The sequence below is a fragment of the Ictidomys tridecemlineatus genome, chromosome 4, assembly GCF_052094955.1.
Source record: "Ictidomys tridecemlineatus isolate mIctTri1 chromosome 4, mIctTri1.hap1, whole genome shotgun sequence".
Classification (NCBI taxonomy): Eukaryota; Metazoa; Chordata; class Mammalia; order Rodentia; family Sciuridae; genus Ictidomys; species Ictidomys tridecemlineatus.
The window spans coordinates 142,228,887-142,253,327 of NC_135480.1; the positions used below are offsets into that span (position 1 = coordinate 142,228,887).

At 44.6% G+C, this 24,441-nt stretch overlaps 1 protein-coding gene across 4 annotated transcripts in view; it reads left to right on the forward strand.

Annotated features, from left to right (window-relative positions):
• The window catches only part of Apba1 (amyloid beta precursor protein binding family A member 1), a 198,299-nt gene extending 183,578 nt beyond the window's left edge, over positions 1 to 14,721 (forward strand). For all 4 annotated transcript variants that reach the window (XM_078047552.1, XM_078047549.1, XM_078047551.1 and 1 more), the window contains 4 exons: positions 832 to 1,044; positions 7,985 to 8,104; positions 9,976 to 10,116; positions 10,774 to 14,721. In XM_078047552.1, the coding sequence (XP_077903678.1) occupies positions 832 to 1,044; positions 7,985 to 8,104; positions 9,976 to 10,116; positions 10,774 to 10,845 (546 nt within the window). In that variant the 3' untranslated portion in view covers positions 10,846 to 14,721. The remainder of the gene's footprint in view (positions 1 to 831; positions 1,045 to 7,984; positions 8,105 to 9,975; positions 10,117 to 10,773) is intronic.
• Positions 14,722 to 24,441: the final 9,720 nt, after the last annotated feature.

The window sequence follows — 24,441 nt, forward strand, 5'->3', positions numbered from 1 at the left end:
CACTTTTTCTCAGCATCTCTGGAAATCTCCCCATCCTGCAGGTGTGCAACTCTAACTCCTGCCTGCTCTGCCTGCCACGGAGATCAGGAGAACATTATACCTTCCCAGGACATGCTCTTCTGTGTGCACTCCTGAGCTCGCAGCTATGACGACTCCTGCATCAGTTTTTCCTTTTTCTTTAACTTTCTCTTTGCAGAGACGTTTTTCTGAATATTTATTTTTAACTCAGGAATCTTAAATGTTGGAGAAAACTTATGACATTTTGCGGAATGGGATAACCTGTGCTTAGAATTCAAAAGCCATTTCAAGAAGCCATAATTGGCCACCAAAGCTCCTACTGACCAATTTTCCTCCCCTGCCAGTAGAGACAACATTGAAAAAATGTTGGACAAGCCAAGTGTGTCGGTGCACATCTATAACCCCGGCAACTCAGGAGGCTGAGGCAGGAGGATTCCAAATTAGCCTAGACAATTTAACAAGACCCTGTATCAAAATAAAATAAAAAGGGCTAGGGATGTAGTCAGTGGTACAGCACCCCTGGGTTCAATACCCAGTATCAGGAGGAAATAAAAATCTAGTGCCCTGTGGTTGTGTGCTAAGATCAGATTACTAATGTGAAACAAGTATGAATTACAAAAAACGGCACTGGCCTGTGTGAAATTGTTTCTTAAGGACTCTGGATGTGATGAGATGCAGAGAAGACAGGAGCTCACCTGGGCTGAGGTCATGAGGGAAAACCTGTCTTTAGGCAAGAAGTGGAGTGGCTTTCACTTCTACCACTATCTCCCATGGTTAATGATTCAGGATTTCTCTGTGTTTTTCTCCTTTCAGGTTTTCATAGAGAAGCAGAAAGGAGAAATCCTAGGAGTTGTGATTGTGGAGTCTGGCTGGGGATCCATCCTACCAACCGTGATCATAGCCAACATGATGCATGGAGGCCCCGCAGAGAAGTCGGGGAAGCTGAACATTGGGGACCAGATTATGTCCATTAATGGCACCAGCCTGGTGGGCCTGCCTCTGTCCACCTGCCAGAGCATTATCAAGGTACCCAGACCTGGGAAAAATCTATTTCTGTTATCAACCCAAAATGACATGAAGTTTAACTGCTGTCTAATCATTAACATTTACAAATGTATTCTAAGTGTCAGGCACCAAAGAAGGCACACATACAAAAAAGGCTTGTGCTTGGTGCTGGGGCCAGGGCTCAGCAGTAGTGCACTTGCCAGGCCTGTGCGAGGCACTAGGTTTGATTCTCTGCACTACATATGAATAAACATAAAAGGTCTATCAATAACTAAAAACAAAATTATATATATATATGTATATATGTGTGTGTATATATATATGTATATATGTGTATATATATGTGTGTGTATGTATATATATATATGTATATATAAAATATGCTTATTCTCAGACATCTCATGATTTAGTATTTATAAGATCCTCCTATTTACAAGTCATTTTTAGATCAGGGATAGTATATTTGGCTCACTAACAGCCACTGCAGGCATCACTAATCAATCACAACCCTCTCTCAGTATGCCTAGACTCAGCCTCAGCAGCCTCAGCTCAATAATCCAGACAGTCCCTTAGGGTGAAGTCAGATGAACTTGAGATGATTTACCATCTCTGTTAAGAATTATGGGAATGATAAACCAGGCATGGTGGCACACACCTACAGTCCCAGAGCCACTTGGGAGGTTGAGGTGGGAGGATCTTAAGTTCAAGACTAGCCTGTGTAACTTAGCAATACACTGTCTCATAATAAAAAATAAATAAATAAAAATAAAACAGAAAGGGCTAGAGATTAAGCTCAGTGGTAGAGCACCCCCAGGTTCAACCCCCATTGCCACAGAAAGAAAAAAGAAGACCCTAGAAATGCTTCAAACCTGAAGCCACTGACACAGGCAAGTGTCTTTCCCAGAGCCTAATGGCTAATTGCCGTAAGGAGGAAACTGTTATAGTCCACAGAGTCCTCTTCTTACATGAACATAATGACTTCTCATTCAACCTGAACTGATACTGTTACATAAAGCTAAGAAGAGCTACTTAAGTGAAAATTAAATGTGAATACTTAAGAAGAAAATCTAATTTCTTTTCCTTAACAATGAAGCATCCATGTGTAGTCTTCAACACTGATACTTGCTGATTGCATGGCTAGCATGACAGAAGTATTCCTCCTATGAACCCCAAACAGTTCTGTACCATTAGCTAGAACATAGCTCTAAGGGATGAATTAGTGCAGTCATACAATCGTCCTTCTGAGCATAAAAACAGAACACAAAAGCCAACATCCTCATCTAAGAGGGTGGGGGTGGGAGTAGAGGGTGCAGTTGAGTGTCTACCACCAGGGTCAGTGCTTTTGCTTTTTTTTGGTTGTAGAGGAGCACAATACTTTTATACATTTATTTTATTTATTTATTTATTTTAAATATTTCTTTTTTAGTTGTAATTGGGCACAATACCTTTATTTTATTTATTTATTTTTATGTGGTGCTGAGGATTGAACCCAGCGCCTCACATGTGCTAGGCGAGCACTCTACCACTGAGCCACAACCCCTGCCCCATATTTATTTATTTTGATGTGGTGCTGATGATCAAACTCAGTATCTCATGCATGCTAGATGAATGCTTTACAACTGAGCCACAACGCAGCCCCAGTGCTACTTTTAATGAATAAATTCTGCATCTTCTTTAATGTATTGCCATGTGTCCTTTAATCATAGGGGAAAATTCTGAAAAATGCATTATTAGGCAATTTTGTCATTTTGCAAACATCATAGAATACCTACACAAACCCAGGTCAGTCACTAGATATAACCTTTTTTTTAACCTTTATTTTATTTATTTATTTTTTAATTTTTTGTAATTATGGATGGACAGAGTGCCTTTATTTTATTTATTTTTACGTGATACTGAGGATCAAACCCAATGCCTCACACATGCTAGGCAAGCACTCTGCCGCTGACCTACAGCCCCAACCTCTAGATCTGGCCTCTTGATGCAAACAAGAGCTGTGGTAATCACCAACTCTGAGGCCATTATTGGCATCACATGCCACACACCTTGTTTTACAATAAACCTTGTTTTTTTTTAAAGTAAATATACTCCAGTGACAAAAGTATAACATAGTAAATGCATGAGCCAGTACTGCAGTCATTGATCCAGGCATTATTACTGTACATAAGTGTGTGCTGTACTTGTATATGACTGGCCCTGACGTAGGCGTGTTTACACCAGCATCTCCAAACACATCAGGAATGAGTTATGCTACAACCTTAGAACAGACACCATATCATTAAGCAACAGGAATTTTTCACCTTTATAATCTTTTGGGGCTATCATGATATACACAGTCTGTGATTGACTAAAACATCATTATGTGGCACATGACTGGTCATTAAAGATTAAGATTAGAGACTCGTCTCTGAACATGAATATTCAGACATGTTTCATTGGGCCTCTAGTAGGTGCTGAGCTGAGCAATGAAGATCCTAGATGACAATATGTATGTGGAGGATAATTTCAGTGATCTTAGCAACATAGAGGTAAAAGACTTGTCAGCACTTAGAGGAGGGAAATTTTTATTCAATATTTAAATTCACTTTGAGGGAGTAGAACCTAAGTTGTTAGCAAAAGAGGACCGTGGCCTTTAGAAGTCCCTGTTTCCAAAGTGGGCTAGCATCGAGTCAGGGGGTGGGGCATGAGTCTGGCCTGTGAGAACTGATCTGGTGTTACCATGGTAACATGGAAAAGCAGCAGGTGGCCAGGGTTAGGAAGGCAGCATCAATCCACATTGATATCTCCCTCTTCTCCATGAATAAGTTACTTCTTAAACACCTTGTTTGCATATACAAGAATCACAAGGGACTATGAGACCCAAAGACACCACAGACAAAATCTCCACCTGGGGACTTTGTCTAGCAGGGAGAAATGACAGGACTGAAGGCCTCAGTGATCAAGTGTTGTGTGCTGTTGTTGTAAAGAGTGCACATGGATTAGTGCACTGAACTCTCACAACACCCTTCTGTGGGGCAGGTACGTTTGTTTAACCCATTGGACAAGTTAGGAAACTGAGGCACAGAAAGGTGACCACATGATCATTATGGAACATGGCCACTTAGCCACTGGATAGCCTCTTTCCAGTAGTTTGTTCAAGTGCTAGATCCCATACCCTCAGCCAAGGATGATGTTGCACGCCCCAGAAGGCCTGGAGACAGTCTCATTGTCACAAGGGGGAGGAAGGTGCTACAGGCATCTAGTCGGTAGAGACTAGAGATGCTGCCAAACACTGAAATTCTCAGGACAATCCCTCAGGGGTCTGGGTTGTGGCTCAGTGGTAGAATGCTTGCCTAGCATGTGTGTGGCACTGGGTTCGATCCCTGGCACCACGTAAAAACAAATAAAATAAAGGTGTTGTGTCCATCTACAACCAAAAAAGTATTTTAAAAAATGAAGAAAAAAAAGAATAACCTTATGTCTGGAAAGGTTTAAGGAGGGGCAAGAAGAAAGGGATGTTCTAGACTACATATGTCCCATGAAATGCATTTGTTGAAGCCCTAATCCCCATGTGATGGCCTTAGGAGCTGTGCCCTTTCGGAAGTAACTAGGTCATAAGGGTAGAACCCTTGAGAAAGGGATCTTTGAAAAGGGATCATTTTCCTTATGAAAAGGGCCCCAGAGAGCTCTTTGGCTTTCTTTATCCAGTTGAGGATGAAGAGAATCAGCAACAGGCAGAGGACCCTCTTAGGACAGCCCACAGGGAATGATGGCTGACACCTGGTTCACGTGAGTCATCTGAGACTCCGAAGGCACGGACACTTGCCCAGGGCCCCCAAATGGCCAGTGAGTCCCAACCCTCCCTGTCAGTCTCCAAAGGACACAGACTGTATGAGGGAGTTGTGAGACTTGGCACCTCTGCTGCCACCTGGAGACTCCGCTTCTGTTATACAGATCCCTGCCGCAAGGTGAAAGGGAGCTTCTGGGAATACAGCTACCCAAGCAGCTTCCTGGGGGGAGGGTTTGTTTGAGTAGCTGAACTTAAATGTCTGTAAGTGGAGTCTCCATGGATGCAGAAAATTAAAAGACCATGCAACGATGAAAGAGATGTAGCTGCTGGAGATGGAGAGTAAGAAAACCGCTGCCTCGTGGCTCTGCTCAGCAAAGCAGCACTAGGCAGGAAGCCCCAGTTAGACTCCACGGAGCTTGCACAGTGCCCCAGAACACACAACCTTGTTGAATGGGAAAATGAGATGGCCCATCTGTGGCCTCGCCCTGCTGGGGGGAAATGCTAACCACTGATAACAGCTAGAATTGCCAGTACCCCACAGACTGACTTCAAGTAGGTTTATTACTGTTTTATTAGTTCTCTAGACAGCACCCCCTTCGTGCCTGCACCTTGACAGCTGAAGGCACTGCCCCCACCACCCTTCATTGCCACTGCAGAGCACTATCTGGGCTTTTGGTGCTTGGTGATCCCATTTCAGTAGGTCTCGGTGCCCTCTGCAGCTGCAGCTCCAGTGCTTCTCAAACTAATGTGGGTCTCACAGCGAGCTGGTTAAAATGCAAGTTTTGATTTGGTAGGTCTCAAGTGGGGTTCTGCCTTTTTCACAAGCTCCCAGGGATGGTCATATCGCCTGCCTTCAGACTACACTTTAAGGAAGAGGAGTTTAAAGCAGTGTGTTCCGCATCTTGACACTTTAATCATGTTGACCTCCTCTGCCCCTAGACACAGAAAGAATAGATTTCTAGAGTGGAGTTACAGATATTGAACTATCTGTTTTCCTGGCTCTTATTTCTCTGTTATAATTCATTCCTGAAGCATAATTATTGGTAGGTGAAGCAGGTTAGCATCTTCTCTGCTCATGCTATTGCCCTCTGGATTTTTGTTCTTTTTAAAACTAGAGCACAGTTTCCCTTTCCTTCTACAGGATCATGGTTCTGCTCTCCTGTTGCTATAGAAACCATTCTGGCTTCTCTTTCCTCCCCTCCTCCCTGCCCTTCCTCTCTCACCCTATTTCTTAATTTACTGCACCATTCCACTGTTGTCATGGGGATGAAATGACCGTTTATTTAATTGGCACCTCCAATAAAATGGCAGCTCAGAAATCTAAGTTAATGGGACCCAACTTGAAACATTGATTAGGAACAGCAGAGCAAAGGCATGGTCTGGTTATTTCAAATTGCCATTTCTCTAAGCCTCATCTTGCAGCACATTTTCCCCAATCTTGAAATTCTTTCACTGAGAGACTGAGCAGGCATCTTAAATCAATTCACATAAAAGGAAAGAACTCACCAGAGGAATGTGATTTTTTTTTTTTTTTGGTAACATTGAGAAAGAAAATAGGATCACTCTCCTGCTTTTCAGTATGTTCTGTAGTTTTCTGTATCCCACAAACACACCTAAATAATTCCAGTGGTTAATATTTAATCCCAGTTTATTTATTCAATCCTCATTAATCCCAGTGTAAACATTTAAGGCCGATGCTTATCTGAGGGTTATGATTCGAATAGGCTCCTGTCTTGGCTTTCTTACCTCTCGTTTCTTGTCCAGCCCCTTTCCTGATCTCCAGGAGGTCCAGAGATGGCTTGTTCTACCCAGGACCTAACACATTTCGTAGCACATAGAAAGTGATCCATAATTTTTTTGAAGTCAGTGGTCAGTGAGATACATGCATAAATGACATTAAGCCACCCTTCACCTGCCTGGTGCAGAGTTTCCTACCCACCCCAAGTACTGCCTGTTAGGAGCCACTTCTCCCCTTCAACCCTGGCCCTTTGGAGAAGAGGGACTGTGGCTGACCTTGAGTGGCTTCCTAATCAACTCAAGTGGGGGTCAGGTCCAGCAGGAGCTTCCCACTCCCAGCTCAGACCTCCCCTACCTCTGCTCTGGAAGCTTGGGGGTGGGGGGACAGCAGAGCCTCCAACCACAACAGTGTTTTCTGTTTATCCCAAAGTGCAAAAACTTTTCTCGGTGCACTAGAACTTAAAACATACTGGGGAGCGCCTGCTCTGGGCCACCCTGTCTATGCACACTCAAGCAAGCAGTAGTCGGGTGAGGCAGGTTTAAGCCAGGCAGAGCTGAAAGGTGGGCACAATTTTAGGGTTGATTATATTTGCCTGGCACCCTTCTCTGGGCTGAAGCTGACAAGTGGGTGATTGGGCTGAGGGAGGCACATGGAGCTCTGTGCTGGTGGTCTAAAGCAGATGCTCCTGCAGAGGGGAGAGTGCCTGTCACAGCTCTGAGTGTGACAGAGTCTAGCCTGAGCTCACCTTAAACCACAGTGGGGTGGAGGAAACTCCGCTCAGATTGAGACCCGTTTCCTTTTCCTCCTCAAAGACTAGCTTTCCTTCCACGTTCCATTTCTAACAGAGGAAGGGCTGTGTGGTCTAGGGTCATGAAACCCTGACCTTTGTGTCTTTCCTCCTTTCTTCTCTCTCAGCACCCATCCTACAGCCCTCCCCAGGAGATGCAGACCAATGGCAGCCCCAATTGCTGTGGGAATGTCCATAAACCATAAAAATCTCCAATAGCTGAGAGGATGGGGAAAGGAGAAAAAACAATCCCTGTGCACCTGCTATGAATGAGACGCCCTTTGTTAGGAGTCACTGCTCGAGCGTGGGAGTCCATTTCCCACTCCTCTCTCTCCTGACCAGACAGAGGGTGCATCCTTCATCTTTCAAGCCAGAAAGCCCATAGAACATTTTTCCTCATAGTTGCACTTCCATCGGGTCCTTGAACACAGTCCATTTCCCAAAATGAAGATTCTGCCCACTTGACTCTGATCTCTGCCTGGGTTGAAAGAGCTCCATTTGAACCCTACTGTTTCCTCCCCTGGGGTGATAAGGTCTCCAGGGCACAGGACCAGAGCAGGCACTCCCAGGCATCCTAGAGCAGCTTGGACCTTGGATGCTGTCTGCTCTTATTTGTTCTGCCTGCCTCAGGGGTCACCATATCCACTGTACACTATTCTTGTTTAAGGGCTTAAAGAATCAGTCCCGAGTCAAGCTGAATATCGTGAGGTGTCCTCCAGTGACCACGGTATTAATCAGAAGACCAGACCTTCGCTACCAGCTGGGATTCAGCGTCCAGAACGGAATTGTAAGTGCAGCTCGATTCACATACTTTTCCAAATATTGACAAAAACATAGCCGTGTTCTGTTTTTGTTTCTTGTTTTATTTTTTTTTTTCCCCCAGCTAGTCCATACCCCAAAAGCATCCCTAAGGGAAGGAGATAAGTGGATAAAGACCCACTCAGCTCCTTCTTTGGGTAGATTTCCTTTGAGCAGAGAATTCTGTGCCATTCTACGTGGGAAGAGACAGGCCCCAAGCAGAGTTCGGCATAGAGGCCCCCCAGCTGCTACCCTGGTGGCTAGGATGTCCCCACCAAGGGCTGCCTCCTCCCTGGGATTGCAGCTATCTTCCTGGCTGTACTCAGAGCCCCTGCTGAACTGCCACACTCCCAAGGACAGGGCAGAGACAGCTGCTCACTAAGCTTCAAGCTCCCCAGGGGTCCAGGGTGCACCCCAGGCCAAGATCCCTGCCCAGGGCTGTTGTGCAAGATTGATCTGTGCTTAGCACAGTCACCGTTTTAGCCTGAATTAGCTTTAGGAATGGAGTATTTTTAATCACTTGACTGTCTGCCTTAAATAGTACTTCCTGGTGTTTTCTTTTTTTATTATTGTGATAAAATATATATGATCAAAAATTTACAGCTAACAATTTAAGTGGCAATAAATATATTCACAGTGTTTTACAGCTGTTGCCAACTAGCTATATCCCTTTCTTCATCCCAAACAAACTGTCCTCAATAATACTCCTTTATGCCCTGGTTTGCCTTGTTCTGTATTCACAGTAACTCTGGGCTGTGGTGGCAACTGGTCTCCATCTGTAACCTTGCCTTCATGGGTTTTGGATGGCACTGCCCTCTCTTTGAATTTATCTTTCTCAACATAAGGACCCTGTTCTTTTTACACGCTTCCCTTAACTTTCAATTAAGAGTTCTTCAGTAATTAAAATTTCATTCCAAGTATGTTGTAAGGTTTAGAAATAGCCTTGAAATTCCCAAGTGGAGTTGAAATTTCTAGCCCTGTTTCCTGTGGTCTCTGTATCTCAGTAGCCTGGCTTGCCTGTTAGAGGAACCAGGGTTACTCCTCAGAGGTTTGGTCTGATGTCATCTCTTTACATGTTTATACCTGTTTGCTTTGTTCTTATTTGAGTAATGCTAAAAGCTGGCACTGGGGATGTAGCTTAGGGGCACAGCACTTGTGTTGCATGTGCAAGACCCCAGGGTTGAATTTTCCAGCACCACAAAAAAACAAAGGTTGCTCAGATATTAACATTGGGTTGCTTAGTGTGAGAGAGAGGGAGGGACAGCTACACCCTGTAGCTCTAGAGATCTCATTTGCCAGCAGCCAAGAGCCTCTATCCACTGCCTGGTTGCATATCACCAAGTTTGAACATGGTCACAGAGCTGGGAAAGCAGAAAAGAACCTTCCCCTACAACTGGCCATACTTTGGAATACAAAATGGGGTGGCTCGTGCAGTTGTGACCCTATAAAAAGGCTGCTAGCTTTAAACAGTTCCATGTTTGAGCCCACTTGTGAATCTGGAAATACTAACCTGTGCTACACAGGCTGACAGTCTGAAACACTAGCACCCAGGTGACAGGCCCAGAGGATTAACTTTTTCCCAATCAATCCCACCAAATATGCTTGGAAGACTTAATTCTTAGATTCAGCTTGTCGTGAAATCCAGCAAACTACATGAACAAGGTGGCCATGTCAGCCTACAGAACCTATTTCCTGTGAAAATATTCTAAGAGATTTAAATACCCTCAGCCTAGCTCCATCTGCTTCTCAGAGATGTGCATGCTGGGGATGAGGGTCCCAGGGAAGAGAGTCTTTTGACCCCATGGAGATCTGAGACAGGATGCTGCCCACAAGGAGTAACCTGGTGTTTGGCTCTGGTAGATCTGCAGCCTCATGCGAGGGGGAATAGCTGAGAGGGGAGGCGTCCGCGTGGGACATCGGATCATTGAAATCAACGGACAGAGCGTTGTGGCCACCCCGCACGAGAAGATAGTCCACATCCTCTCCAATGCTGTTGGGGAGGTAGGAGAGAGGCTCGGGCTGGGGAAGGGGCTGAGGGAGCCATCTGGTACCCCTTGCATCCTGCTGATCCTGATCCCCATAGTCCTTCCAGGGACCTTCCTATGTGTCCCTTCCCCTTAATAACTGGAACCATCTTGGACCTAAAGTTGAACACACTGTCGAAGAGGTTGTCTGAGTCAAGTCACCACTCACCTTCCCTTCCACACACAGAGTGGCAGTGCTCCTGTCGGTGGCTTCCCAAGTTTTCTCCCTCTTCCCCCATTAATCCCTGCAAATGTGCTTGGCAGACCTAACCCTTAGAGTCAAGCTACACCCACACCGTGGCTCTCCTGAAGCCCTGGCTGCGGGTCCGAGGCTAATTGGCTATTGCTTCCTTAATGCCAAGGGTGGAAAGGAGGCAGGAGCCATGAAGCCAAGGTTCTCTGTCTTGCCAAGGACTGATCAGAATGAAAACATTGGACTGGGAAAATAAGCCTTCTCTGGTTTCCTTTGTTCACTTCACATCACCCCTGAGCATTACAGAAAGCCTGTGGGTTCTGTTCTTCCTGGGCTACCCTGGGTCCCGTCCCTGTCGGGGTGGGTACCCTGGAAGCCCCTCCCTGGAGGAGGCTTCGTCTCTCCCCTCCGCTCCATGCTCACACACGTTTGTGCCCTCAGATCCACATGAAGACGATGCCAGCGGCCATGTACAGACTGCTGACGGCCCAGGAGCAGCCCGTTTACATCTGAGTGTGCCTGGCTCGCCCTCGCGGAGGCTTGCATGGAGGACTCTCCTCATCGTGGTTGTGTTTCTGTGCTGCATCCGTGTGTCCGCTGAGACATTTTCCTCTCGCGCCCAGCATTTGGTTTTACACAGAAAGAGAAGAATCCGCAAGGACCTCTTTGCTCTCTGTCTCTCTCCAGTTTGCTTCCCCCCCATCCCTTAAAATCAGGAAAGTTTTGTATGTGCTCCCTTGAGGATGAATAACAGCCCTCGTCCATCAGGGATATGCCCAGGGCCATCTTATAGGACCTTCAAGGGTCCCAAGGTGGCTCTCACTGCCCAAGGGGGATCGTCCTACCCCAAGAGGCACAGACCGCTTAGAAGGAACTCCCAGGGGCAGTGCAGATGCTCCCTCAGCAGTGCCTAAAACTCAGTTGCTGACCTCTGCTCTCTTCCTATCTCTTGACAGGAATGAGGCAGGAACAGGGACCATCCCACATCAAAGGTATGCACTGTCCACCATGCAGCTGGGGCCCCCTATGTTGTCTCCACCCAGAATTTCTGAGCCAACCTGCAACCTCTTTCATAGGTAGTTTTAGTTTCTACATATACGTGTGGTCTAATACAGGCCTCCTCACATAAGGATAAAGGGAGAAGTGACAGCCTTGGACAGGCTGCCCTGGCACTGCAGAGAGCGGCAATTCACCAGGCAACTGAAGCTCTGCCAGGTACTCTGAGGTCACTGGTCAGTGGTTAACGCAGGCAGGTGCCATCTGCCTCTACGTATATTACACACACACAAACACACACACGCTCTCACAGTATCTCACATGCACATTGCCCTGCCCTGCTCTCTACCACCAGGAAGACAAGCTAAAAATCTGGCACACAGAGGCCTTGGAAACCCACAGCCCCTCTCTGGGAGACCCCTTGCCCTGGCAGGGGGTCAGGCATGCAGAGTCCAATCAGCCTTGTCCAGAGAGAGATGCCGTCTCTGGCTGAGGCCTGGCCCTCCCCATACCACTCGACTGAAAATGTCTTCTCAGACTCCCCCACCCCTGTACACACGGGGGCGGGGAAGGGAGGCTGGGAAGGCTGTACTGTTCTAGAAGAGAGTGATGGCACGTTTCTGAACCCCAGGTGAGACCAACCTTCTAGTCGTCAGGACCACCAGGCAGGATGTGATATCTGAAAGGCCAGAATAGCCCACAAACCACAAAATTAAGGGGTCAGTAATGACCTCAGATTATGCCTAAGAATCCCCAAATGTGTTCTGGAAATATCTCCATGCCTGGTCGGTCTAAGGGAGCTTTCAGCTGGTGTGGAATGTCGTGTTTGCATCAGGTGCCCCACACTTCTGGATTCCGTCTCAGTTCAGTGTGGATGGTTTAGTAATATTATTCTGAGCCAGTTTTCACTTATTCTTGGTCCAAAGAACTTTTTTCTTTTCTTTTTCTTTTTTTTTTTTTCATGTGGGGTGTGACTTGGTTTTGTTTTTGTTTTGTTTCTTTCATGACCTCAGTAGAGACAGGGGAAGAAAAACTAATATATTTTGTAATATTAATATAACCCCTGTTCTCTGCATCTGGGATATTTATGTTGTGTCTGTGGAAATAGGAATTCAGTGAGCAAAAGTTAGGTAGGATGTATTTATCTAGAGAACAGAGGAATTTAAGGGAGAAAAGTGATCATAACAAGTTTAGAAATTTGAGACTTCGGCCAGAGAACAATGTCATCCGACCCCCTGGACTTCCTGGACTTTGAGTTTTCTGAATTAAGAATCAGAAAATCCAAATGTTTGAAAGAAATCAGCAGCTGAAGTCTCTGTTTTACTGTAATAAAAAAGCCCCAATGAAGGGAGGCCACCGGCTGCCCCCAAGTCCTATATAGGCAGGAGCTGCTGCTGCTGCTGCGGGGCGCTGGCTGGGTGGGGCCACAGGAGCCAGGGATGGGTGATCTAGGACCCTGGACTTGTTCAAAGGATGCTTAACAGAATGCTGCCAGGTGACAAGCCCAAGGTCAACCCACCATAAATGTGAGGATCAGGAACCCCAGTCCGAATTCTGTTTGCCTTTCCTAAAATAATCAAATTTCAGAGAGTCTAGTATTATAATTAAATACTAAAGAGTCAGCAGTCCATCTCTGCCCTGCCAGAAGAGACAGTGGGTAGAACAAGAATGAAGCATTATCAGCATTTCAGGCAGCAGAAGCCTTGGAAAATCATTGGAAGGGCTCTTGCCAGTCTGTCCCCAGGGTGGCCCCTTGGGGCACCTGCCCAAGCTCCTAGATAGGACCAGAGAGACCTGCCTGCAATTGGCCCGGGATGGTAACTCCAGGAACACATCCCTGCCCAACCCCTAAGTAATTACAGTGAAGTATCTTCATCCTAATGAGAGAGAAGGAGAAAATACTTTCTATTCCTATTGCACAAAAAATGTTGGAAACTTCAAGAGGTGCTGAAAAGCCAATTTGTAAGCTCTTCTAGAGGACTCACGTATTTTAGCATAAGAGTAAGAGTATTTCTGCATCACTTTCTGTTGTGCTAATCAATGTGGTTCCTCACACCGAGTGGAAGCTGTTGGAGCTTGGTACAGGCCCGCCTCGCTGAAATGTGTTCTTCCTCTGCTAACATCAGCCTATCTGTGGTTAACCTCAGAAATGAGATCTCAAGTGTTACTCACTCTGTGTCCGAAAGTCCCAAAAGAGGTGGTGGTCTCTTTCCCTTCTGACATCCCGTATGTGTGTAGTTACATGTGTAAATATCTCAGCACCCCACATAGCAGGGATGATGTACGTGCAGAGCAGCCTGTCCCCAAAATGCAAGGCACAAAATTACCCTAGCCACTCTGGCCACTGTGCTGGGACAGGCTAGTGATTCAGCTTTGGGGACGGGCTCCCAGATTCACCTCTTCCTCCTGGTCTTCCCAGGATACACCAAAATCCACCCTGCCTCTGTCTTCTCCAATGGGGACTTTTCAGGGAGCCACCCACCACCAGCCTTGGGTCATGAGAGGAAGAAACCCCCCAAAGCAATGCCTGAAGCCCACTTCCCAGAGGATCCCCTCCTCCCTCTCCAGAGTGCGCTCAGCAGGGGTAGGGCACATCCCAGGGCACCTAGTCCCTGTGCACAGGCTTGCTTTCTGAACATTGCCCATCAACACTGGCCTTCAGGGAGTCCAGAGTAACCTACTACCTCCCCCATTGCTCCTCCTCCCTCTACACCCCCACCACACCCAACGCTCCCTGTCGCAAGCTAATGAAAACCCACCCACCTGCAGAGCCCTTCCTGGGTCTCTCCACCCAGTGGTGTGGCCATTACCAATGTTTACAACCAAGGGCCGCCTCGTCCTGATGTATCAACTCTCACCTTCACCAGGCTACCTGTTGGTTAGTTTCACCTCCGTCCGCTCCTTCCCTGGCTGGAGTCCACTTGAGCACTCAACCCTTAATTTTATTTCCCCCTCCATCAAGGCAGTGTGTGAGGACTGTGTGGGAATGAAATCTCTTGTACATACTTAGCACAGCACCTAGAGTATGAACTTGTACTCCCGTTCAGTAAAGAGGGTGCATAGAGTTTATTGTAAAGCGTCGGGAGAAGTATTGTATTTGTAACAATATCGTTCTTTGTATACACAAAACTCAATGATCTCTATATATAAATATAAATAAATATATAAATAAAATATATCTACACGTGAGCCTGGAATGTTGACACCGCACACCCACTGAATGTATTTCCTCTTGACAGTCTGGTCACCGGTCCTGGCCCTCCCTCCCCTTCTCTGTACCGTGGCCGCAGTTGTCTGGTTTGGGGTTGTGATGTATTTAATGTGCTATCTCCTTTATTTAACTGAACGCTAATGTCTGTATAAGAGTTGCTGCAACAATAAATAAGAACTTCATCTCTTGGCCCCGTCTTATTGTTTCACGACAGGTATAGACCTTGTTGGGGAGGATCATGTCTTTTCCCTAATAGGCCACCTCCTGCCCACTATGACTACAGGGTCTTGCTGCCCAGAGCCCAGGCTTTTGTTCTGTGAAGCTGACCTGGTTATAAACACAAAAGGCTGTGTTTGCCTGTTGGGCTGATCCTCCCTGTCAGCCCCCTATGAGTACACTGTGAACAAGAGAAGGACCCTCTGGATTTCACACTTTGTATCCTTGAGGGAAGTGAAACAGGAATTAATTCCCCTCTCCTCAACCCCCACAGAAACCTCTAGCGAAGGGAGGGAGGCTCTGTTAAGGGCCTGAGACCTGAGTGGTAGACAGTGGAAAATAGTACCCTGGAGACCCATTGGAAGGTTCTGTGAGAAAGTTCTGAAAGATTTTCAAAGGAATTGCTTTTTGCAATTCTACTTTTCAAACTTCAGCAGCATGACCTTCCTGTATGCTAGAGGTGCTAACAGTATTCAGCCCTCTTTCTAAAGCAGAATACTCTTCACAATTTTTCTCTGAGGATATCATTGCCTTCAAAAACTTGACACAGGCCCTGTAAGTTCTGTGCATTGGAACTGCCAGAAGCCCTGGGAAAGGGCTCCACCTGGGAGGTGGAGGCTGGGCATTTACAGTGGTCTTGTGGCAGCCTCCTGTGGTCCAGCTCCAGAGGACCCATATTAGTCTGTTTTGTATTTCTATAACAAAATACATGAGGCTGGAAACTTATACAGAGGTTTAGGAAGGAGAGCAAAACAATTGTACAGTAAGGCCCCCAACTGTCATCTCTCCACAGAAACATCTATTTAAACAGTTATGCACACACAAAATTGCCTTCACAAGAGCTAAGGAAATCCCATGAGAGATTGCAGTACCTGGCTTTAACACAAGAGACACCCTGAAGAAAGCAGGAAGGAAAGGTTGGTTATGTCATCATCCTTCAACTTTAAGCAGCACAACATGGAAAGAGATGCCTCCCACTTGAGAGAGGGAGAGAAAATTAACTGAAGGCTTTAGACTTGAAATCCAGAACCCCCATGGCCCCTGCCTGTGGACATTAGCCTGGTGGCCAAGGGACTGCCTCCATGATCCCTCCTATAACCTCTGGCAACACATATAAAGCAAGACTCCATCTACAGGGAAGTAAGCACAGGACTTGCCTTAGACTCCACCCAAAATAAGGCAGGTGAAACAACACCAGGGAGATCCCAATGGCTCCTGTCCCCAGACTAGTGCCTGCCACAGTCTGGCTGGGCAGATAACACCAAGGTCCCCGTACGAGCCACCAAATGCCGCAGTCTGGCTGGGCACAATTCAGGAGCCACTTGTCAAAAGAAATGAACTTTATTTTCAGAACCACACAGGCCAAACAAAACAGCTCCTCAGGAAAACCCCTCAGAGCCCAACTGCCACCACCGGCTTCCCACAAGCCTCTCACATAAACACAAGCCTCACCACCTCCCACAATCCTCCTGCTTGAGGACGATTGGCTGGGTCGCGTGGGCAGAGCCAAAGAAGTCCCCCAATGAGCATCACCGCAGAGGAGCCAATCAGCTAGAAGTTGCTGGGGCCCCTTTGTCTGTGGCTCTCAACAAGTGCCCACAGAGAGAGGGAGAGTCTGGACCCACACTAATGCCAGGCAGAGATCAGAAGCCCCAGGAGGATGGGCTTATAGTGCAGCCAGCGTCAACTCTACCTGTCTGCTGCAGTCTTGGGCCAAGGAGTACACCAGATCAGCAGGCAGGCTGTAGCACCGTGGGCTTTGGTCCTGTCCTTATACTGCCCTGGTTTCAGGGGGCAATGGGCTCTGGTTTATGATCCTGAGTACTGATATGGTTGCCCTTCCCATTCCTACCCCAAACCCAGGCAGCACAATATTGAGAGTTGTTATCCCATGGAGAAAAGAGGGAGTTAGGCACAAGTCACTGCTCAGGAGACTAAGACTGGGCCCTCTATGTGAGGCCTAGAACTAGACAGAATTCTACAATGCCTGATCACAGGTTGGTGCCTGTGGGTGACGTGTTGGGGCCCACCCCACACAGAGCAGAGACTTACAAAAATACACAGTCCTTTTTAATGCCTCCCCCATTCCATCCCGAACAACACAGCAACTGCAGATTTGTGACAGACTTGGGCGGGTGGCATCTTCTAAGGCTAAAACAGTGACAATACATCAACCTCAGACTCCTGATGAACATGAGTTTTGGTGCCATCTGGTGCTGTGGCAGTAACCATAGGCTCAGAGAAAATAAGTACCCTGCTTAACTTGTCACCACCAGACCTATCCTGCAAGAAATAGCCAAAGGGAATTCTTCAAACTAAAAGAAAGATGAGAATAAAGAAAAAAAATGTAGGAAAGTATAAAGAGTAACACAAATTCAGAATGTTCAAACATAATGGATAAACCCTTTATATTTTTAGTAATACTGAAAAACAACAATTACATTAACATGTTAAGAGATAGGCAATATAACAAGTTGTCAAATGGGATGTCAGAAATTCCAAATGGAGAAAGGAATTGAGTGCAAAGATAAAGTTTTTATTAGTATTTTTTACTTTTTTCTTTTTCCATCTTTACAATAGAAGTTAACTTGCTATCATTATGAAATAGCTTGTTATAATCAAAAAATGTTTTTTTCTAAGTCTGGTGGTAAATACAGTACAAAAATCTACAAAAAGACACAACAAAAATAAGTAATCAGGGGCTGGAGTTGTGGCTCAGTGGTAAAGCACTCGCCTAGCATGCATGAGGCACTGAGTTTGATCCTCAACACCACATAAATATAAAGGTATTGTGTCCACCTAAAAAAACCCTAAAAGTAAATATTTTTAAAAAATAAGTAATCGATACACACTATTAGAGAAAAATCACTTACCCACACAAGACTAAAGGGGAATAAACTACAAACTGAACACACATACACACACAAAAAAAAAAAAAAAGAAGAAAGAAAAAAGAAACCTAAAATAAAAAAACCATGTAGCAAGTAAATGTCTTTTTAGGTATTCTATAGTTGGATCTTAATTTTTTTTTAATTTACTTTTTATTCTAATTTGTTATATATGACAGCAGAATGCGTTACAATTCATATTTAACATATAGAGCACAATTTTTCATATCTCTTGTTGTATACAAAGTATAGTCACACCATTCCTGTCTTCATACATGTACTTAGGGTAATGATGTTCATCTCATTCCACCGTCTTTCTACCTCCATGCCCCCTCCTTTGCCCTCCTACCCCTTTGCCCTATCTAGAGTTGTATTCCTCCCATGCTCCCCCTCCCTACCCCATCATGAATCGGCCTCTTTATATCAGAGAAAACATTCAGCATTTGGTTTTTTTGAGATTGGCTAACTTCACTTAGCATTATATTCTCCTGGGTCTTAATTCTTAATTAATTCTTTCACTGTGTTTTTGCTTGGTGAATTTAATCCATTTACATTTAAGGTAATTATTGATGTATGTGGTCTTACTCTACCTGTAAAGACACATATAGACTGAAAGTAAAGAAATGGAAAAAGATATTCATGAAAGTAGAAACAAAAAGAAATCAGGAGTAACCAAATTTAGATAAAATAGACTTCAAATGCAGTAAAAAAAAAAAAAAGACAAGGAAGTTCATTATATAATGATATATAATGATAAAGTAGTCTTTTCAGCCAGAGGAAATAATGATTATAAACACTCCCAATATTAGAGCACCTAAATATATAAAGCAAATTTCAGTAGACCCAAGGGAGAGAGACACAGACTTCAGAGAGAAAATCAGGGAGAAAAAAAAAGTAGAAGAAGAGGAAAAACTACATTCTAGAGACCAAGCAGCTGCAGAATATACATTCTCTAACTTGTCTTATGGCCTTTCATGTGATCTGTCATCACAATAAAAGGCCATAAGACAAGTCTCCCCCGCCCATACACACACACAAAATGAAATTGAAAACATATCAAGTACCTTTTCTGACAAAATTTTAATCAAATTAAAAGTCAATAACAATAAAACTTTGAAAACTATATAAATACATGGAAATCTAGCAATATACTCCTCAACATTCAATGAAGAAATTTAGAAAATTTAAAACGTTTTTAAAAAGTGACAGTGGGGGCTGGGGTTTGGGGCCTAGAGGTAGAGTGCTTGCCTAGCATGCAGGGGACACTGGGCTCAATCCCCAGCACCACATATATGTAAAATAAAGCCATTGTGTCCACCTAAAACTAAAATATTAAAAAAAATATTCTTAAAAAAAGTGACAGTGGACACGTAACATACCAGAACCTATGGAATACAGGAAAGGCAGCACTAAAAGCAAAGTTTATAGTAACCTACTATTATACCTCCAGGAAAAGAAGAAAAAAAGCCAAACCAAAATTAGTAGAAGGAAAGAAATAAAGACTAGAGCAGAAATAAATGAAAGACTAAAAGCAAAAATGTTGACAAAACAAAGAAGTGGTCTTTCAAAAATAGAGAAAAATTGGCAAACCCTAACTAGACTAAGAAAAAGAGGGAAGGCTTAAATAAAAGCAGAGAAAGGAAAGAAATACAACAGACATCACAGAAATATGAAGGATCATTAGAGACTTATTATGCACAACTATATGTCAGCAAATTTGTCAGCCTAAAAGAGAAACTGGCAAATTCCTGGACATAAACAACTTAACAAGATTGATGCAAAGAGATAGAAATAACTGTAGAACAGATCAATAAGTAACGAGATTGAATCCATTATAAAAAGACTCCCAAGAGAGAAGAGCCCAGGATCAGATAGTTTCACTGCTGAATTCTACCAAATATTTTAAAAACTAATATCAATTATCTTCAAAGTATTCCAACAAATTGAAGAGGAGGGAATTCTTTCATTCTACCAGCCCCAGTGTTACCCTAATACCCAAACCAGACAAAAACACAATAAAAAAAAAGAAAGCTATAAGCTAATATTACTTATGAATAGATACAAATACTCTCAACAAAATACCAGCAGTCTAATTTAACAGCACATTAAAAGATTATTCACCATGATTAAGTGAAATTCCTCCCAGGGATGGAAAAGATGGTTCAGCATATGTAAATCAGTAAAAATACACCATACCAACAGAATGAAAGACAAATACCACCTGATCATCTCAAACACAGGAAAAACATCTGATAAAATTTAACATCTCTTCATTATAAAACTCAACATAATTGAGGCTTTATATAAACAAGCCCACAGCCATCATCATAGTGAATGAAGGAAAGCTGAAAGCTTTTTCTCTAAAGTCTGGAAAAGGATGCTCATTTTCACTACTTTTATTTTAGAAAGAGCAATTAGGCAAGAGAAAGAAACAAAGGACAATCCAGATTGGAAAAGAAAAAGTCAAAATCACTGAAGATGTCATGACCTTAAATATAGAAAATTCTTAAGACTCCACTAAAGAACTATTAGAATAAATTTATTCATCAAATTTGCAGGATACAAATCAACAAGCAAAATCAGTAGTGTTTCTATATTCCAGAAAAATAAATCAAGAAAGCAATCCCATTTTCAGTAGCTCTCCTTGACCCGTCCGCCTACCAAAAAACCTAGGAATAAATTTAACCAAAAAACCTAGGAATAAATTTAACCAAAAAGGTGGAAGATCCCTACAAGGAAAACTTCAAAACACTGATGAAAGAAATTGAAGAGTACACACACAAACACACATGACATTCTATGTTCGTGGATTAGAAGGATCAATATTATTCAAATGTCTATATTACCTAAAGTGTCTACAGATTCAATGCAATTCCTACCAAAACACTAATGACTTCTTCACAGAACTAGAAAAAAATCCTAAAAATATTATGGAACCACCCCCCCGCCCGCCGCCAACCTACACACACACAAGTAGCCAAAGCAAAAAAAAATTAATAAAGCAAATCTTGACCAAAAAGAACAAAGTATCACACTATCCAACTTCAAAATATACTACAAAGCGGTAGTAACCAAAACAGCATGTTTTTGGCATAAAGACAGACACATAGACCAATGGAAGAGTATAGAGAGCCTAGAGTAAGCCTGTGCACCCACGGGCAACTGATGTTTCACAAGGGTGCTAAGAGCACACATTGGGGAACAGACCATATCTTCAATAAAGGGTGCTGGAAAATTAAACATTTACATGCAAAAGTATAAAACTGGACACCCTTCACCACATAGAAAAATTAATGCAAAATGAAATAAAGATGTAAATATAAGACCTGAAACTAAAAAACTGCTAGAAGAAACCAGGGCAAATGCTTTTAAAAATTGGAATGGTCCCGAATTTTTTTGGCCAAGACCCCAAAACACTGGAAACAAAGGCAAAAAACAGACCTAAGTAATTACATCAAACTAAAAAGTTTCTACAGGAAACAACAGAGGGAAGGGACAACCTGAAGAATGGGAGAAGATGTTAACAAAGGATACATCTGACTAGGTGTGAATATCCAGGACATTTAAGAAATGTGGACAACTCAAAAGCTAATGATGATCTTAATGGTAATAGATCTACATAGACATTTCTCAAAGATAACACAAATAGTAACAGGTACATGAAAAAAAATCATTACTGATCATCAGGGAAATGGAAATCAAAGCCATAAGGACACCTTAACTCCCTCCCAGTTAGAATGGGTACTACCAAAAAGGCAAAAGTGAAGTACTGTGGAGATAAGGAAACCCTTACAACTTCTGTGGGAATGTAAAGAAGCAGTCATTATGGAACACAGTATGGAAATCCCTTGAAAAATAGAACCATATGATCCAGCAATCCCACTCCTGGATGTATATCCAAAGATAACAAGATCAGGATGTCACAGAGACATCTGCCCTCCCTCGTTTATTGTGTCACTGTTCACAATAGCCAAGAGATGGAATCAATCCAGGGGTCTACCTGCTGATGAATGAATAAGGAAAATGTGGTACAGACACACAATGGAGTATCATTCAGCCACAAAACCCTGTCATTTGCAACAAAAGTGGGGTGGAATTGGAGGGCATTGTGCTAAGTGAAATAAGCAAGGCACACAAAAACATTATCTCATGATCTCACTGACATGTGGAATCTTAGAACGTTGATCTCATAGAAGTGGACAGTAGAATGGAGGTTACCAGAGGCTGGGAAGAGAGGCTGGGAAGAGCAGTGGATGGGGTAGGGGGAAAGCTTTGCAATGAGCACTAAGTGCCAGGTAGATCAGAGATCCATGTTCTAGAGTGCTGTTGCACAGTAGGGGGACTACAAATAATGACAATTCACAGTTGCTGCGACACCCAACTCAATCAGTCAGGGTCATTCCAGGTGAATTGGTACTAAATAATCACAGAGACAGAGAAAATACCTTTTTCTTGGGGTTCTGTGACAGCTCCTCTGCCCCAGCTCCCACAAAGGATGCAAGGGAGGGGGACAAAAAAAGAGAGAGAGCATGCCCCGAACTCTGGTTTTTATTGAGGGGAAATGTTCGATAGAACATTCCACCCGAAAAAGGTAAATGAGTAGTATTACAAAAGCACAAGGAGGCAGCCCACTCCTATTGAGAAATGCCCACTCTCAGAGCTTCATTCCCTGGTCGAGCAGAGCTGGGGTCCACCTGCTTCCACACACAGCTGAAGCCAGTTCCATCCCTCCATTGCTCAAGGCTAAAGGTGAATGTTTTCACAGAAATAAATGTTTAAAGAGATAGATACATTTATCCACACTTGAACACTGCACATTAACATTATTGTTAAACTCTTGAGACCAAATGACCTCTGAAACAAAAGAGCTTATTGAGCAGTTACAGATGCTAGCTGGAAAAGGAAAGGGCCAGCTCCTGGGATGGTTCCCCCAGCCTCTAGTAACAGAGCTGGGTAGCAGTTGTAAAATGTCCAGAACCAAGAGCATTTTTATAAACAGAAGGAAAGCACCCTAATCTTCATCAGCTATAGATAAAGAGGGGCAGGATGACACCAAAGAGGTAGACTAAGAAGTAAGGAGAAGTAATTATTGCTTCTGGATTCATTGGGGTAACAATCTGAAAAGTTTATGGGGACCCAAGCCCTGTGGTCAGCTGCCATGGGATTTGGGTTAAGGTTTTAACATAAGGTTTTTACATGGAGATGTAAATCGGCCTCTGTTGTTGCCAGCCTGTGGCTTGTTACTGATTCACCTCTTCCCCATCTCTCCTCCTTTTGTCCTCGAGCCCTTTCCAATTAAGTTTAGAACATCTCAGAATTTTTATCAGTGGACATATACTAAAACATCACATGATAACCCATATATATGTTCAATTTCTGTGTCTTTAAAAAAAAAAAAACGATTCTGAAAATGGGTAAAAAGGTCTATTGGACTCACAGTTCTGGTGGCTGGAGGGTCCAAATGGCATGACACCGGGGTCCTGGCGAGAGCCTCTGGCCGCATCTCAGCATGGCTGAGAAGCAGACAGGGAGCCAGCCGATCGCAGACGAGGCGAAGGGAGCAGCAGTCGCCTCTCTTTTTAACAACCTGGTCTGGCCAGGCCTAACTCCTTCCAGAGAGGCACTGCCCACCCCACAAGAGCACTGATTGCTTCTTCAGGGTGGAGCCTGCGGCCTAATCACCTTCCACCGGCCTCACCTCTTGAAGGTTTACGCCCACCCACTTCCACACCTGGGGCCACACTTCTAGTTGTTTCCCAGCTTCCCTTCTGGGACAGGCCATATCCAAGTCACAGCAAGGCCCCTTCTCTCCCTCTCCTTGCAGAAAGCAGAGTGTGTCCCCAGACACTGGTGGCTGACTAAAGTGGGAAGCCAACCCTGATGTGTTGAGAGTCACACTTGGAGAATGGCGACCAGCTGGTCCTGATCGGGCCTTCCAGGGTGCCAGGGACTTTTCCGAGCACTCTGGATAGACTGACGTGGTTAGTGCCCACAGTGGTGCTGAGAAGTAGCCGCTATTATCCCCAGTACAGATAGGGGAGCTGAGGCACAGAGCACTCCTGGGGGCTCAAGGACTATCCTTACCCTTCCAATGGCTCCAGCTATGCTAGGAGCCCTGGCCTTCAGCACCTGCTGATGGACATGGCAGGACAGGTTTGGTCTCTCAGATGTCCTCCCTCTGGGTTCTCATCGTGAGCACCCCTCCACCTTCCAGTCGACCAACATGGCCCACACCCCTGTCCTTGGGGTAGGTTTTTACGAGGGTTCTTGGCACTGGAGGAGGAGTCTTTGCTTTGGGCTTTCCCTCTCCTCATTTCTTTGCATCCTTTAAGGACAGAGGTGGGTGGAGGACACCTGCATTAGTTCTCACCCTTGGGAAGGTCATAGGCCTCCTCTTGACTGACTTTTTCTGCTGACCTGCTTCCTAGGGGTTCCACAAAACAAGCAGTGGGCAGACCTCAGGAGCTGGGGTCCCTCAAACTCTAGTGATACCTTCCACTGGTCCCTTAGGCCACACCCAGGCCGGAGTCTCACAGACATGGAGCTCCTGCAGCAGCCATCATCCTTGCCCCTCAGAGGAAATGAGAGGCCACCCTTAAGCCCTCAGTCAGGCATCCAATGAGCCCTCTGCTCTCGGTCACTGTCTCCATCAAGGATGCCCAGTCCTCCACTGGGCCAGTTCCTCAGTCCTATCAGAGGAAATTGTTGGCAGTTGCCGCAGTCTGGCTGGGCACGATTCAGGAGCCACTTGTCAAAAGAAACGAACTTTATTTTTAGAACCACACACCAAACAAAACA